The sequence below is a fragment of the Rhincodon typus genome, chromosome 2, assembly GCF_021869965.1.
Source record: "Rhincodon typus isolate 14 chromosome 2, sRhiTyp1.1, whole genome shotgun sequence".
Lineage (NCBI taxonomy): Eukaryota > Metazoa > Chordata > Chondrichthyes > Orectolobiformes > Rhincodontidae > Rhincodon > Rhincodon typus.
The window spans coordinates 79,010,958-79,029,562 of record NC_063333.1 but is presented as its reverse complement, the minus strand read 5'-3'; the positions used below and the strand labels follow the sequence as shown (position 1 = coordinate 79,029,562).

At 38.2% G+C, this 18,605-nt stretch overlaps 1 protein-coding gene across 4 annotated transcripts; it reads right to left on the bottom strand.

Annotated features, from left to right (window-relative positions):
* Positions 1 to 8,458: 8,458 nt before the first annotated feature.
* tra2a (transformer 2 alpha homolog) lies at positions 8,459 to 18,364 on the bottom strand. Of its 4 annotated transcripts, none has more exons than XM_048606537.1 (9): positions 17,677 to 18,364; positions 17,227 to 17,360; positions 15,815 to 15,983; positions 15,056 to 15,202; positions 12,446 to 12,634; positions 12,060 to 12,175; positions 11,867 to 11,974; positions 10,347 to 10,420; positions 8,459 to 9,226 (listed from the first exon to the last, which is right to left on the bottom strand). In XM_048606537.1, the coding sequence occupies exons 1-9, from the start codon at positions 17,695 to 17,697 to the stop codon at positions 9,216 to 9,218; spliced, it is 969 nt and encodes a 322-aa protein (XP_048462494.1). In that variant the 5' UTR covers positions 17,698 to 18,364; the 3' UTR covers positions 8,459 to 9,215. The 4 variants fall into 4 exon arrangements, with proteins under 4 accessions (XP_048462494.1, XP_048462512.1, XP_048462502.1 ...); XM_048606555.1 differs by having other exon boundaries at positions 11,867 to 11,971; XM_048606545.1 differs by lacking the exon at positions 8,459 to 9,226 and having other exon boundaries at positions 10,336 to 10,420.
* Positions 18,365 to 18,605: the final 241 nt, after the last annotated feature.

Here is an 18,605-nt window from a genome sequence, read left to right as displayed (position 1 = left end):
AATGCTGGCAAATGGGATTAGATTAATTTAGGATATCTGCCTGGCATGGAGTTGGACCGAAGGGTCTGTTTCTGTGCTGTATAACTCTATGACTCTACGACTGGCTAACAGAAAATAGAGAAAAGACATAAATGGGTCATTTTCTGGTTGGTATAGTTTAACAATTGATGTGCCACAGGGATCAGTGCTAGGCCCTCAGCTTTATAAATGACCTAGATGAAGAAATCACGTATGATTGTTAAATTTCCTGACTACACTAACATAGGTAGGAATACAAATTGTAAAGAGTACATAAGAATAATGCAGAAGGATACAGATAAAGTGGGGACAATGATTTTGCAAATGGAGTATATTATGGAAAAATGTAAATTTGTCCATTTGGAAGAATAATAGGGAATCATATCTAAATAGTGAGGGATTAGAGAGATCTGAGTTGCAGAAGAATCTGGGTGTTGTAATGCATGAATCACAAAAGGAGATACAGCAAGTAATGAGGAAAGCTAGTAAATTATTTTTATTATTGCAGGGGGAATTGAGCAACCAAGAAGGGACATTATGCTTCAATTGTAGAGAGCGCTAGTGAGACATCGGGACTACTGTGTGCAGGACTGGTTTTGTATCTAAAGATGTAAATACATAGGAAGCAGTTCAGAGAAGATTTATTCGACTCATACCCGGAATGGGCAGGTATTTTTATGAGGAAAGGTTAACAGAATAGGCTTGTATCTAGGGGTGACTTGATTTAAACATATAGGATCCTGAAGGCTTAACATGGTGGATGTGGGAGAATGTAGAACTGTTTCAAAATAAGGGGTTGCCCATTTAAGACACAGATAAGAATTTTCTTTCCTCACAGAGGACTGTGAATCTTTGGAACTCTGTTCCTCAAAAGATGATAGAAGGAGAATCCTCAAATGCTCTTAACACAAAGGGTAAAAGGTTGTGAGGGATATGCAGGAATGTAGAATAATCAGATCAGCCATGATTTGATTGAATGGCAGAGTGGACTGAAGGAGTTGGATGGCCTATCCCTGCTCCTAATTGATATAAGATGTGCTGAATATATAATGCCCAATTTCAGCTTTGGTGCACACCATCTATGAATCTGATTTTGGCTGACCCAGTCATTCATTGCCAATGCTTTTCACTGTTCCTGGATTATATTCTTTATAGATTTCCTTTCGTTCTTGTTAAATCCTTCTTCATTATCTTAAACTTAACTCTCAATGGGACCTGATGAACCAACCATATATAGTTGGCAGCTCCAAGAGAAGAATGACATTTCAGTCTTCTCATCCTCCTTATACAACCGATACATCACAGTTCTCTCTCTCGGTAGCCAAAGTATGTCCACAATGACCATATGACTCCCAAGCCCATTACCAGTGGAATCAGTTTTGAAGGATACCAGCAGGTAATTCCATCATGTGCTGAGGTTTTAGACTGTGGAAGTTGGGCTTCATTGAGTCTTAAATGCTGAAACAAGTTAAAAAAAAAGCACAATTTGAGTAATGCTCCTAACTGGTGCTCTAGCACCCATTTTGCACAGTAGAAAATGCAAGGGAAATTTAGAATAGGCCCAATTTACTACTATTTGCATTCATTTTTAGTCTGTAGGGCAGCCTACACATAACCCAATCTTAAAAATGTGCCAGAGCAGCATTGTGCCCAAGTACTCCACCATGCATTCTAACTGCTTCATCTTTAGCAAGGAAGACACTAAAATGATAAGAAACAGCTTGCATGTGACAAACCACATGCATCACTTCTGAAATTTGGTAATCTTGGCTGAGGCAATTCATATATACAAATAATCTACTTAGAAAACAGCAGAGGTTTAGGTGAGGAAAATTCTATTTGGCAAATCTTTGCAAATTCTTTGAGGCTCTGCAGATAACGTAAAGAATGGAACTCCTAAGCCCTACATGAAAACATCTTAGATAGACAAAAAGCCAGAGAAATCCATAAATGAATTTGGGGCTTGCAACAGGAAAACGATTGGATACTCCTAGCAAAAAGAACTGTTCACTAGCACAGTTTCCTTTTTAGTGCCTTGCATTTGATTTCACTTAAATGTTTGGAAAAACAAGGGTCTCTACCATGACCTTAAGAATACCACTCCTTGTTGGTAGTTCTAAACAGAGCAACACTTAACAGAATAATGCTACTGTGGAGGATGACAGAATGCTTGCGAGATCAGCCCATAATTCATTCTTATTGATGCTAAATGCAAACGTGAGGGAAGTAAATGATCCACAATCCTGACACAGCTCCATGGCAAACTGGCAGATAGGTTACAAATTAAGCTGAACCTTACTCCTGCGCTTTAGTTTTTATTGGTTGAATATTTCACCTACCCCAAACAAATCAGGAGTGTTGCTGATGTGGCTGTGAGTAGGCTGCTTCACAATGGACCCTCCATCAAATTGAAGCCTGATAGGGTGCTGGCAGGTTAGCATATATTTTAGGATGGAGGGATTTAAATTACTATGACCCTTGCATTAAGTGCAGGAACCTTTTACACTGGGATCTGAGTTTATGTACAGCCTACAATATTAAAACTTGCAGATGAGACATTAGGAGTTGGTTACCTTCAGGACATTGTAAATTACGGAGATTGGTTTCATCCGGTGCCTGGGCTTTTCACAATATTTATCAACTTCAATATGGATTGGATATCCATCTATCCAAGCTTGCCAACATGAGGTGCAACTCTTTTTTTTTTAATTATATAAAATAGACTATATATAAAGTTGCAATGGGGCATCAATAGATGAAACTAGTAAATCAAGTTCAATGGCAGGAAATGGGACGTCACCCACTTGTGTGTTGTAAGGTGTGAGATTTTAATGCTAGCATCATTAATTTTAAGAGCGTTGACATTGAACTAGTGGGATACGGGTTTTGGTCTGTGCATGACTGGGTTTAATGATTAACGTACCAGCATTTCTAGAGCATTTTTCTAAAAAAAAAAATCAGTTATGGGGTTGCGGTGGAATCCTGGGGTGATAATGGGGATTTGTTTGCATTGGGAAGTTTTATGTATGTACAGAGTAAACATTGAAAAGTATGAGCTTGCTTTCAAGTAGAAGGATCAAGTTCCAGTCTAGAAAAGGAACTGAAATTCTTTGTAAGGCAGCTTAGAAGAACATCGTTACTGAATTTAGTGACCTACCTGTGGCTTGCCACACTAATTTACAAGATCTACCTTGGCTACACCCACCATTTAGTGTGCAATTTGTTTATAATGAATTTTTAATAAAAAGGTTTCAGGTAATTCTGGATGTTAGTATATAGATTATTGAATATTTGTATAGATTGACTCTTCTAACATAAAAAATCTTTGTTCTGAACAATGGAATATTGAAACTTCACCTTTAAATTGAGATCTTGAATAACTTTAAAAAGTTAATTTTAATTTTGGTAGAAACCAGTAACATTTCCAAACCGTCTCAGCTAATTTAATTTTACAAGTATTTTTCCTCCTCTCTGGCTGAAAATGGCTTAAATCACTAAATTCTGGTCATGTTAGGAAGCTTGTTTCCAATAAAAGCCAATATGACTGGAATATTCTTTGACTAAATCAATCCTCATCCATTCACTCCTAGTGGAAGTAGAGTTTCTCGTGGTTAAAATCACCATCCAAAGTCATTTGCTTTGAAACCCTTCCATTGTAGATACATTTACAAGGGAAACTATTGGAGAAAACTCTGAAGGAGCAAGTTAGTACATGCTTGAAAGGCATGGGTTAATCAGGGATAGTCATAGAATCATGGAATCCCTACAGTGGGGAGATAGGCCCCTCGGCCCAACAAGTTCACAACCACCCTCAGAACTTCCCACCAAGGCACACCCCCTCTAACCCCCTAATCTGCATGTCCCTGAACACTACAGGCAATTTAGCACGGCCAATCCACCCACAGCCTGCACATCTTTGGACTGTGGGAGGAAACTGCGTAGACGCAGGAAGAACGTGCAATATACATCTATACAGTTGCCAGAGAGTGGGATTGAACCATAATTCCTGGCGCTGCGAGGCAGCAGTGCTAACCACGGAGCCACTGTGCTGCTCTAGTCAGCATAGCTTTGTGAGAGGAAGGTTATGCCTAACAAATTTGTTAGAATTTTATGAATTAGTGATCAAGTTCGCAGATGAAGGAAGTTCAGTTGATGCAGATTATAATGGATTTTAGCACAGATTTGACAAGGTCCCGCACGGGATACTGACTAAGGTTAAAGCACATGGAATAGAGGGAAACTTGGTAAGATGCATCACAAACTGACTGAGTAATAGAAGAGAGGTGGTGGTAGTAGAAGGCTGTTTGAGTGACTGGAAGCAGGTGTCCAGCAGTATAGAAGGATAAATGCTGGGACCCTTATTGTTTTATATATATATATATGAAACTGATGATGAAAATGTGGGGAGATTGTTAAGCAAATTTGCAGACAACACTAAGATTAGTAGAATTGTTAATAGCAAAGATGGTTGTAGGTTACAGGAAGACATGGGTGTCAGATGGGCAGACGATATTTAACCCTGATGCACTTGGGAAGAAGGAAAAAAGAAATGGGAGTATTTAATGAACGGCAGAACAGTGGATATCTTAGAGGAACAGAAAGATTTTGGGGTAATTATTCACAGATTCCTGCAGTCAGCAAAGCACGTGAATAGGATAAAGATGGTTATATGGGTCACTTGCTTTCATCAGTTTTGGCATACAGTATAAGAGCATTGGTCAAACCACAACTGGAGTATTGTGCAGTTCTGGTCATCTCACTACAGGAAGGTGATAGCAGTAATGGGGGTACTGGGGATCATCAGGACGTTGTCTGGGATGGAGAAATTGAGGTATAAAGAGACTAGATAAGCTTGCATTGCTTTCTTTAGAGCAGAGGACTGAGGGGGGGTATGATTGAGATTGAGGTATTTAAAATTGAGGGGTATGGACACAATGAATAGACAGCAGCTGATCCTCTTGATTGAGAAGTCAATCATGAGGGGGGCATTGCTTTAGGGTAAGGGGCAGGAAATTCAGATGGGATTTTGGGGAAAAACTCTCAGGTGGTAGGAATCTGGAAACCTTTAAAGTGTAATAAAATTTGGATGAGTACTTCAAAAATCAACTTTCAAGTATATAGGACCAAGCGCAGTGGTTATGTTGGTGCAGACTCTCTAAGGGCTGAAGGACCTTTTCTGCACAGTATGAATCTATGAATCATGAAAGAGCCTAGAACTGACAAGTGTCAGAATTAAGGAATGCCAATTTAAAACCGAGATAAAGAGGAATTTCTTCTGACAGTGGAGTGTCTTTGGAACTCCTTGCCACAGTGCTTTGGGGACAACGTCCTCGTGTCTATTTAAAGCTAAGGTAGATTGATTGCCTTACTAATCAAGGAGCTATAATTATGGGGAAAGGGCAACAAAGCAGATGGGAGGAGTGCTAACTCAGCCAATAACCTACAGGTAATTCTGTTACAATGTGTTTAGTTAACACAAATTGGCTGTAATGCAACCGATGAATAGTGGACGCTATTTGGATAACACTATCTTTCTGCTGTACATGTACAGCGATTTTCTATAGCATGAGATCAAACAAGAATGCAATTATTGCATTATACAACTACCTGTATCAAATAGCAGAGCAGGCTGAAGGGACCAAAAAGCCTACACTCTTATTCTGTATCGTTCCACCTAATTGATATCTTAAAAAAAAAATACTTGCATAATCTATTGCATGGTCAAGAACTTCGTGAGACTCAACCCATCTCCTTGGAACCTTGAAACAATGAAGACCTACCAGTTTGTATTATATATGTTTCGCTTTAGTATCTGCACTCAAGTCACAAGTACAGAAGTTTCCCTACTCTCCTTACGCGAGTCTGTCAGCAGATTAATTCCTCTGACAAGTACCAGCTTGGATCAGTGATCAGAACTTGACAATACTTCAAGTGTATGAATATTTTAAAAGGTAATCACGTGGGAACATGAATGTAAACGCATCCCCAAGAAGGACTGAAGCCTAAAGGACTTGAGACAGAAATACCCTGGATTATATGCTATTTATCCCCATAAATTTGTGACAAACGAGATATGGGAGTCACTGATTCAATACAAGAAGTCAATGCACAATGGAAATTTATCAGTAAACTGGATTCAAGTTAAATGGTGCCCACATTCAGAAGTGGTAGTAAGAGGCTCTAGTTCAGTGTCTCATTTATATTATAGACAGATTCAGTGATGAACACCTGAAATGTGCTTATCAGTAGAATGGTGTATGCAAAAGTACTGGTTTATTTAAGAAACTTAATACACATATGGGGGCAGTGCAGTCTTTACAAGATTTCAATAGAGCTGAACCACTTGTTATCTGCATCACAGCATTAGACCAGCCAAGGGTGTGGTTAAAGGCAGGTAAAAATTCTAGAACAAAAGAACCACCCAGTAGCTGAGTTGAAAATGCAGGTGCAAATACAGAATCTTATTCAAAAAAAGTACGAGTTCTGATTACAAAAATTAGCACAATTCAAATTTAAAGCTGTAAACAGTATTTTAAGAGAAAATACATGGCAGCAATTCCATCCAATTCAAAAAGGAACAAACCTGGTGCTGATAGTGGGGGAAAAGATGCAACAAGAACAAAAAAAAGTTAAGGATACAAAAAAAAATCTCGGACAGAATTATGCTTTTACCAAATACAATGGAGACACCTTACTAAAAAATGAAGGCTGGACAAAATAGTAACTGAAAATTCTTCCAACAGTCTACAGTGGCTGCGTGACAAATCTCTAATGGTTCTTTGGAAATACAGAACGGAAGTACACGCTTCAGAGCTTTTCATTTTACACTCGGACAATCTGCAAGAACATTGGTTCAAAAGGGAAAACTGAGGTTTATACCATAAGAGGGGAAAGAGCACTGATTTGTTGAAAGAATCCATGTGCTAACCAAACTGATCTCAATTCCTAAGATTACAATCAATGATTAGAGATTGATCAAAGTTAGCATTGGACAAACTTTCTACAACTCACAACCTTTAGGGATACATTGTTATACTTGATTGAAATACATGAAAGATTCATTTACTTTATTTCTGTTGGGAGTCGCTTTAGCAAGAGCAACAGCAATAAAATTTAATGTAACTCAAGTCGTTGCTTGACTTTGAGCAAAATTTTAATCTAATTTGCAAAGTCTAGTTTACCAAGTTTAGAACAAATTTGAAGGGTTTTAAAATGCAAGATGAATGCACTCACTGTTCAATATTTTCAAATATAGTTTCCAAACAATAATCAATGTGATAGCTGAGTTTCACTGAAGATCAGTGTGTTCCCCTTTTAGTTCATGAACTGGATTTACACAGGAAATTCAGAATTTAGGAACATGATTAGAGATGCTATAGCACAACATTCTACAAAGTATCAAACTTTATATAGGGATTTCAAAAGTCAGTTCTAATTAAACATTTATTGTTAGATTAAAAAGGCATTATGAAGTGACCATAGTCTTACCAAACCATAGGGGTGCTGTCTCATTGTTGAGACAACTGGTGGTTGTTTAACCTGCGAGTCCCATTTACACCTCAGATAAGGGGTAAGGTTGAAGAGAGTACTTCATGGTAACCTCAGCTGGTGAGGCATTTGAACCCCTGCTGTTGGTGTCATTCTGCATCACAAACCAGCCAACTGACCCCACACAATGTTACATTGAGAACATTTTTAAAAATGAATAAGCCTGTATCCCAACATGAGAGCAGTAAATATATTTTCATTGCTGTGTAGAGAAATTATAGAGGCAAGACTAGTGCTTTGTAAACTGAAATGGTTTGAAGAAATAATTTACATTTTCTGTATAAACAGGGCAGATTTTAAGTGCATTTTTAAAAAAATGTCAAGCTTTAATATATTGTTAAGTGCATTTCTAAAGGATCCATTCTCTCTGGATGCAGGTGGGGGAATTTAAAGTGGATATCTGTCGTTCTCAATACAAAGATTCACCAGACAATCTTCACTCAAGAGTTAAAGTTGAACACAATTTTAAGTTGTTGAGCATCAGTCTCTTTTTTGCCATTCGTTTTGTTCGCTTCCTTCCACTTGCACCAGATTTTTAAAAGTATTTTCTCTTCAATTTTTGTAATCAACTCAATATGTGTGGTAGTAATTGTCCAGTCATTAACTTTACACTGGATAAGCTGTTGCAGGATCTTTCAACGTAAATGGGAACTCTACATCTAATGAAAATTTTGTTGACAACGTATTCCTGCATTTGATTCTATGTCACCAGAGACTTGGTTGTATGTTGTCTAAAAGCAGTGCATTAAATTTTTATGGCCAGGTTTCTGCATGGAAGTTTGTAAAAGCAGGCCAAGGGAAATTTCAGTGGTTCTTTTTCCAAATAGAAATTGTCATTTCAAGAAATTGTCCCCACTATTGACGGTTAAATCAGATATCCAACTGCAATTCATGTAACAACCCAAGTACCTCTCTCCGAGGCATCTTTAATTTTTAGTAAACTGTTGTACATTATAGCAGTTTGTCAATGTGCAGGGTCTACTTTGCAGATCAAAATATAGAAATACACAATTAACTAAAAACAAAAATTTAATCCTTGTATTCCTTTACAATTGTGAAGACAAAGAATTCGGTCACATCACATTTTCAATCTAGGTCAGAAAGTCAATATTCCACTTATACTTATTTAAAGCAATAGGTTCCAAAGTTGCAAAATGCTTTTTCAGAATCTTTCAGAAGGACATTACACAACTGGCTACCCTTCTGTACATTTTTAATAGTTATTTTGTAAAATGCATATACTGATCTTTGCTAGGTTTACATCGGACTTTCTTTGAATAAAAAAAAAAAATACACCTCAGAACTCTAGGACAGTTTCAAACAGCAAATACAACCCCATGACAAAATCAAACACCATCACAAAACTAATGAATGTTGGCATTTGCATGTTCAAAAACAACCAGTACTTGGTAATTAAAAGATTACCATGAACTTCGAGCCCCGTCCTTTTCTTATATCAGGTTATGAACTACATAAATCAGTTCAAGCAAGTGGCTTTTAGAATGGCCTTTCCAAAGCAGTATACAGCCATAGAAACTATCATGCACAACTACCAAAAATCTTAACCCCAACCACCCCACCCCCCAAAAAAAGTCACTAACACGTTGATTAAAAATCTTTAGACAGTTGTCCAGCAAGCAGGAGTCTGGTCAGTAACGACCTGTAAAGCAAACACATAGTAATCAAATGACTTAATTCTACAATCAAATTATAATTAGCTTCACTGGTAACTTTAAGAATAGGTGGGAGCACATGCTGTGATGAGGACATATAGAATCTGCAAGGGGATAGATTGGTTGAATGCATAGGAAACAAAATTGGCAGATGAGAGAGTTTAATGTAGGACCAGTTGTGTTATACACTTTACAAAGCATCAAAACGTGAACAATTGTAAGTAAATTAATTAAATGGAGACACCCCAAAAAAAGAGTGCACAGAGATCAGAGTTCTTACACATAAAAGAAGAAGTTAGAATGCAGGTGCGAAGTAATCAAGAGGATAATGGACCGTCAGCCTTTATTGTTAGGGGTTGAGGCTTGAAAATAGCAAAATCTTGTTATGACTGTACAGAGCATTGGTGAGGCTACACTTGGACAACTGTGCACTCTTAGTCCAGTATTCAAGAAAGGATACACTGACATTTGAGACAGCTCACAGTGATTCACGGGATGAAGGGATTGACTCATGAAGAATGGCAAACTTGTTTGGCCTTTATTCAATAGAGATTAGAAGGATGAGATGTGATTTATCGAAACATATAAGATTCTGAGAGACTTGATAAGGAAACGTGGAAAAGACACTAGTGGGGGAATCTCAAACCAGGAGACAAAGGTAACCTACATTCTCTTTAAGCTGCGCATAGACATGACAAATTGACATTGATCACAGCAATAAACTTCTGGCTCCAGAAGTCATTGCTACATACGGGCCTCAGAGGCCTGTAAGAAATCAGAGGGAACCCTGATAGAGGCCGAATAAGGAGATATTTATTTAAAACAGAGATGCATAGGAATTTCTCCTTCCAGAGGACATTATGTTTGGAATGCTCACCTCAGTGTAGAGGCTACATCACAAAACGTACGTAAAGAGCAAGTAGATAGACTTTTGGGCTATGATGAACTGGCATGAAAGCGATGTTGAGCCTGTGAAAGATCGGGTTTGATCTTGTGAATGCTGGGCAGGTTTGAAATCGCCAAATGACTTACTCTGCACCTAGTTTTCAATGTTCCGACATACAATTTCAAGTCAGCTGCAATGCAATTAACACTTTTAGTACTCACGTGGCGAATAAGATCGCGATCTCGAGCGTGATCGGTATCCTCTGCTGTAGTAGGGTGATGGTGATCGTCGTCTACTATAATGAAACAGATTGGAAGGCTTAGCTACCTTAAGCAGCATCACCTCTTCTTTACACTGATAAAACCTTGAGTTCACACTGGACAGTGACTTAAAAGGAATTTGGGGGATTTACAGGTACATATTAATCAATTAAAACTTTCTAAATGATTAAAGATTTAACAGCATATCAGGTTTGTGTAATACATCCTGATCAGCAGTGTGACCCTTTGATCTTTGACTTATAAATTGTGTCTAATACAACCTCTCTCACTAACATCTGGAGGAAGAGAGAGGCTCCGAAAGAGTGTGGTTTCAAATAAACCTGTTGGACTATAACCTGGTCATGGGATTTCTGACCTTGTCCAGCTTCACAGTGGCACTAAAATTTCGAAACAATTCCTGAATGGTTACACCATGAAGTTCACTGTACTACCTTGACGACTTTGCTTACTGGGTGGCCTCAGTATATGATTCTCAAAGGATAGTTAGTTTGGTGATCAAAACTTGTTCTTTTAAAAACGTTCAGAGCACAGTGCATCTCTGGTACACTCTTTGTATGAGGGGAGAAAAGAAGAGGGATTTACTCTAGTCAGTGCCATTTGCACATTTAAATCTACATTGTTAATGTGTGCAGGCATTAACACATCATTCAAGATTAAGATAGAGCATGAAAACAGATTAGCAGTTAACATAAACAGAAACCCTATCAGGGCACAGCTAAGGTACTAAACAAGTATTTAGCATCCAGTTTCAGAACAGTAGGGGATGCTGCCAACGTAGAAGAAAGAAAGGAGAAAATAGTGATAGTACAGCGGACAAAAATAGACATTACAGGTCCTAAAAAGGTTGACAGATCTCCACGTACGAGTCAACGTGCCTGGACAGGATACACTCTAGGCTACAGAAGGAAGCAAGGACTGCTGAAATTGTGCAGACACTGGTTATGATCCTGAACAGATTCTGTACAAGTGCTAGAGTGTGCAAACATTCCCTGTTTGAGGGTGGGGATAATCTACAAGATCACTTTCAAGCCAAACATCATCTGGATTTAGAACCACATCGCCACTCCTTCATAATCCCAGGTCAAAATCTTGGAGCACCCCCTCTAACAGCACTGAGCCTACCCTCCAAAATTTAATACAGTTCAAGGCTGCAGCTCATCACAAGCTTCTCAAGGACAATTAGGGATGCGCAAAAAATTAGGCTCAGCCTGTGGCATCCATTATCCCATGAATGAATAAATAAAATTGCCATCAGGCTCCGTGAATGACTTGGAAACAGAATGTGCCAGCAATCACTAACACCAGTAACTAGATCACATGAGCAGATGGCTTTCACACTGTGAAGTGACTAAACTATACATGTAGAGGATGCTGAAAGAACACTGCTCCTTTCAAAAACATTACACATTAGGCTTTACAAGTTGACTGTCTACAACAATTTATATTCTAAAATACATTACCTGTATCGATAATCATAGTCCCGGTCATCATAGCGATCATATTTATCGTAACCTCGATCATAGTACGAATCACGACGACGTCCTCCACCACCACCTCCACCACTACTGCTAATATGGAATAAAAGGAACTATGAGTAAAAGGAAAACAAACTAAAACAACACTTAAAGAATGGTTGAAGTTGCTTATCCATACTGAGTAGGTCGTCCCATGTAAATCCCAGGAGTGGGAGTGTGTGGCCTCTTTGTAATGGAATAATCAACACGAATTCGTCTACCATCCAGTTCCATTCCATTTGCACGCTCCATTGCCTGCAGAAAGACATTTTAAAATCCAAACTTTAGTTTGAATTTGCCTCCACCCAATAAAATTATATCCAAATAACAGTACCAAGTTCCCAGCGGCTTAACGGACAACAGAATGTACTGAAGCACGTCAAGTCAACTCATTAAACATACAAGGGAAGTTGCTTCACAATTTCATATCAAAAAGAAACCAGGAGAAAATTAAGTCAGCAATACATATAAGTAGCACTAACATAAAAAATTAATTTTGATGTTATTGGAGAACTTTCTGATTACCTCTTTAGCATCCTCCAATCTTTCAAAGTAAACAAATGCAAATCCTCGTGAACGACCAGTCCTTTGATCGTAGACAACATTGACTCCAGCCAATGGCCCATACCGAGAGAAAACTTCACGAAGATCACGTTCAGTGGTGTACAAACTAAGGCCAAAAACACCTAGGCAAGTGTTTGGATCTGGATTAGCCTGAAAAAACAATGCACGAATAGCTCTGAAGAATTTAGTGATGCTGAATCCTCCAAAGATCAATTTCAATAAATTTCATCTCCCAGAAATCAGGTTCGACTACATACAAAGTCACCTGTGAAGAGAATCAATAAAGCCTTTCATTTTAGGATTACATCAATACATTAATACTTAATGCTCATTTAAAGGATAGGTATGGTATTATTAATTTGCTGATCTTCTAATCTTCCATAGTGGTTGACCAACAAATCACACTTGAAAACCCAAAACAAAGTAAACATTCCATTAAAGGAATTATGTATATGAAATCTGAAGCCTTAAAAGTAAATCTTTAAAGGAACACCTGTTAATACTCAAATTTGTAACGGAATATGCCAACTTCAACACAAACATATTCAAACTTTCAATTTGGGCCAAGTACAATTGTTGCAAATTTCCAATGTGCTGTCTAAATGCCTTAATCCTCAGAAACAACTTGGAACTGAGCCCCACTGTTACAAATTAACATTTTCAAATCCTACTTTTTTCCAACTCGTTCCAAATGGTGTGAAAGTCCCCAAACTAATACCTTTCTATCTTCTGGTGCAGTTTCAACACTGTTGTACGGGTATCAGTGCAATGTTTATACAGAAAATTACGACTACTTAGGGAGATTCATCAGAACAAGGGCAGTGAGGGTTACCATCGCAGAACCCCACCTGCATCTTCAAAGGCAGTTTATTTTAAACAGAACTATACCAATTTAAATTTCAAATACCTGAACAGATTCTACCACTGGTCCAGCCTGAATAATCAATTTTGTGACAGTACACTATGATCACACTCTATAAATTCAATATTGTCGTACTCAGGGTTCCTTCAGTACAGCATCTTTCTATAATTTTATCTCTACATTAGCCCTGCCACGGTTCTCATACTGCCACAACAAACCACGAGCAGATAAAAACTTCAGTCCAATTCTGTTCTGAATTTGAAAGGCTAAGTATTAACCTTCTATCACAATATTATTTGTCACTTAAATGATCTATGATGTGGGCTTTTTTTTTGGGGGGGGTGGATGGAGGAGAGGACAGAGAGAAGGAAGAAGTGGGATAAACGGGCTTTCTACCACTATACTGATAAGTGAATTGGCTAAAAAAAGCTTTACAAAATCCTAGCATTTAGCAGCAAGATAGCTTGATTAGGATTCACTCACATAACTGTGAGCAAGTCATTCACAAGTGATTGAAGGAATCAAATTCGCATGATCAACTGCAGCTGAAGGTACCTAATTTAACCATGCCGAATTGCATAATAGGCAAGAGTAAAGGTAATTCCACACAGAAACTGACTAATGCCATCTGTGTTAATTCACACTGTAGCAACAATGGTAGGTTATAAGTCAATTCCAAGCTCAGCCAGTCTTACGGTTCAAGAACTTCAATGGAATAAGCCATTCAGGCTTATGAACTAGGTCTGAGCTCCTGGCTCAGATCAATGAGCCGCACTGAGTTGTGATAGACTGGAGAAGCTGGTTTTTTTTTTTTTTTTTTTAAATTCTTTACATGATGAGGGTGCAACTGGCTAGGCCAGCAATTGGTATCCATCCCAAATTGCCTAGACGGCAGTTAAGAGTCAAACATATTGCAATGGACCCGGAATCAAAGGCAGGCCAGAAGGACAGCAGATTTCCTTCCATTAAAAGGACATCAGTGATTCTGATGAGTTATGAAAACGACAATGGTTGCCATTATACTAATTTTTATTCTGGATTTTTAAAATTGAATTCAAATGTCACCATGTGCCTGGGGTTCTGGATTATTAGTCCAGAGACAATACTACTATGTCACCTCCTTCCTCAATATTCTTTTCCTTAGTGAAAACTTACACAGCATTTCAAAATTATGAGGTACCTGAACAGAGTAGGTGGGGAGATGTTGTCCCCTCTAGCTGAAGGGTCAAGAATTACAGACTTAATGCAAGTCTGGCTAAAGAACCAGAATAATGAGGAAAGCTTTTATATAGTGTAGAGCTTGAATCTGGAATGCACTGCTTGAGTGTGTGGAGTTAGATGCAAATCAAAAGGGACTGGATCATTATCTGAAGAGAAAAACGTGCAGGGCAACAGGGAATACAGGGTGAGCGGACTAAGTTACTTTTACAGAATGCCAGCAAACAGTGGGCTGAATAGCCTCCTCCTGTGCAATGATCCTATGAAATATTCCCATGATTAACATGGGGTAAGGAGTGACAGCACAGGGATGCAGCAGATTACTAAGCTGTAATTTGTTGGATATTTACGTACTTGTGGATTTTAAGAATCAGAGTAGTGAGATCGCCAACAGTTTATTGAACATGTTGCTGTAAAGAGACTGAATGCACAACACATCCATTAGATATCTGGAAACAATTAACTTGTTTGAAAGTAAGTTTTCAATTTACGTTTTGAGAACCGAGTTTCCCTTCTTTCTTCCCATATCCTGTTCGCCTCCAGGAATCATCCTTCATCTGGGACGATGGGGCAGTCCTGGCAGCGGACTTCTCCACATCTACTATCAACGCTCCGTGTTTCGCTGACACATGTCCCGTCTGTAGGACAAGAGGGACAGAATGAGTTTTCCCCCCTCCCATAAAGGTGGAACGCTCCACTATCAGGTGGCATACTGCCCATAAACTTAGACAAGATTGAAAACTTCACAACTGCGGCTAAAGGACTGAACTCCTAGACAGCTCATGAAATGAGATCCAAGGGTTTAAGATGACAAAGTTAACAGTAGCCATCAAGCCAGCAGTTGATGGAATTCCCAAAAAACTGCAGCGCAAGAAATTTAAATGCTACTGCATTAGAATAACACTTTCAAGTTTAGTTTTTGCTACATTAATGATGTCCCAGAATTTTATACACTAGCAAAGTAATTAAATTTATATTCTGTAGATGCACACAGTTGTCTGGAGACAAATGACCACTCACTTGTGTAAATCACCACAAAGTCACAAGAGCTGTTTTGCATTCAGTGAAATCACACTTCCAAGAAATGATACTCTTCAGTAGATCACATCCAAATTCAAATAGAACTTGCATAATTAAAACTCAAATGGGTAACAGTTACTTCTTTTCCATTCCTCAGAACCTTACAAGCCATATCCACTTGTGAAGGGATAAAGTGAGACGATACATATAATCGCAATGCAATAACCTACTCTACTTCCTGCATGGCGTCTTCGGCTGGACATTGGAGAATGACTACGGCTCCTTCTGCGCGATCGATACTCGGGTGTATAAGACCTACTACGAGATCGCCTTCGGTGTGAATGGGACCGTGACCTGGAGCGTGAATAACGCCGGTGCGAATGTCTTCTGGAGTGAGATCTAGTGATAATATTTCAAGAATACTTAGTTAGTACAGTGTATAAATATGCAGCAAGCAAATTTAAAATTAATCAAATCATCCCAGTCTACGTGAACACATTTCTTGTGCTCCATTTGCTTTAATAAAGGATTTAACCAGTGTTTAACCCTAGAATGTTTACTTTCTCTTTCAAGTGGTCAAGGCTAACCAGTCGGAGTACAAACCAAAAACTGGTAACTCAGTGACACAGCCGTAAAAGTGGTGAGTTTACGGTCCCTATGTTACACCATGTGTGTTTGTTATCTTTCAATACATTTCTAAAGTTCTCCATGTAGGCACAGGGGAAAACAGGCACTGTGCAAGGTCAGTATCTGTTGACCAATAACATACATGTTACTTAAGATATAATTTAGTTTCTATAGTTCAAGATTTAATATCTTGAATGGAACATTATGCCTCAGTCAGCAAAACAAAGAAAACTTCTCCCCTGTAACGTATTGACCACAATTAGAATAAATTACATCAACCTAAAACACACATTATGTTCAACTTTTGTGTCGAATGTAAAAACAGAACTGATCCTCAAAGTACCTCAGATAAAAACAGCGGCAGCCAATAGTAAGCCCACATCCTGACTGACAATGGTCATATTGATGTTTCTACGCAGTGCAATATTCTAACAACTGGTCTGTGCAATTCCAACAAAAGTCAAAATACTATGCATTGTATCAGGGCAACAGGAAAACCAACAGGCACGTGAAGACTGCATGATTCTATTTCTCTGATTATTACTGGTCAGATGCTTGGTAAAGCATCCATGATAGAATGAAACAATTTAAGAATGAAGAAATAAATTCACCAGAGGATAGATAACTTGGCCAAACTCCGAGACTATTTTTTTCTTTCATCTGTTTCCTCTGCAGTGTGAAACAAATACATTGACCTTTCCATGAAAGTCAATCAGCATTATTGGGCAGACCGCAGAATATAGCATTTTGGATTTGGCATACAGAAAAATGCAGCAGTTAGCTTGGGAGACAGCTTACACCTCGATTAAACTGGGGGCTCAGGAAAGGAAGTAGGGAAAGCAGAAACAAAAGAACTATGACTAACAGTTTTTAAAACAAGTGCCCTGTCATACGGACACCATCGACCGAACAACATGAAATTTTTTAATCACTGTAGTATTACAGACCAAATGTGTATTAAGGTTTCTCTTAGACAAACTGCACATCATACCTACCTGCTAAATAAATAAATTACCTTGACTTGGACCGTGATCGGGAGCGTGATTCTGAACGTTTTGAGGCCCTAGATGGGCTGCGTGACGCAGAGCGGCTTTCTGATTTTACACGGCCAGCACTCCCACTTGGAGATTTGGATGGTGAACGTGACTCCTGGCACGACAGAACAAAGTTATTTATTGAACTAACAAAATACAGAATTGTTAAACCTTAGTAGTGATCAACTATAATTCAGATACTGTCTGAGGATGTAGACAAGGGCCAAAATGGTTAAGTATCCTTCACTAATATCACTTTGACCCCTGCTAAAAGACACAAAAGTTCAACCCATAGTAAGTACTGCACATTCCTAAAGAATACACATTCCCTACATATATACCTAATCACCAACATTCTATGAAACTTTCATAAATAATCATGCATTTTATGCTAAAACTTGAGCATACAGACACGTGAACATAAACCATACATTACTTAACCTAGGACACATTCAATCTTCCAGATTCTTTTAATTTTCCAGATTCTTAATTTTCCAGATTCTTTTAATTTTAGTTCACTCTTGCTTTCTATTTTCTTCATTTCTTCATTTTCAGAGTTTTCATACTCCATGTATTCTTCCCAATTCAAACAATTCATTAATGCCTTATAAAAGCAAGCTCTTCTATCTGACCAATCTTCTGTTCATTTCCCATTCAAATTTTATTTTCTGATCTGCAATACTTGTGATTAGCCTTCTGTTATCTTGATTATTCTTCCACATTCTTGGAAAATACTCTTCCATTTCTTCAATATTAACCTTAATGGAAAAAGAACATTCAGTAGGATGAAGCATGGGGTTACAATCTGCTGGATTTGTACTACAGCCTACCATCTTTCTAACTAAAGACCAGCAGGTGGAATAATTCCATTAATTTTAATTTAAAAAGTTCCTTGATAAAATGCCTGTATCAAGTATTACTCCTGCGGTTTTACTTCGTTTACTCAGCATGTAAATTTTTTTTTGAAAACTACAATGAAAATGGCAGTATCTGCCATGATTTTCTAATTTTCCCCCCTCTTCGCTTCCAAACAAAAGGTGGAAAAATTCCAAACTGCAGTACTGCCTGGTACAAAACATGATAATCTGATATTTAAAACATTTTTGGGCATACAAATTTTCACTATTGGCTAAATATTGCATAAAAAATGTCTGCCCTGAAAATGCAAGGATGCAGTTAATTTAAAATTAGCCAGGAACACAAGAATTCTATTATCCTTAATGAACAAAGATGGTACCACAGGTGCTCAAATAGTTACAACATTGTAACCCAGGCTCACGTTCAAACTAATTTATCTTTCCTGGTCACAAAGGAAAACAAGCCTTTGTAACTTTCAGGTTGATGTATTAAATTCCAGCTC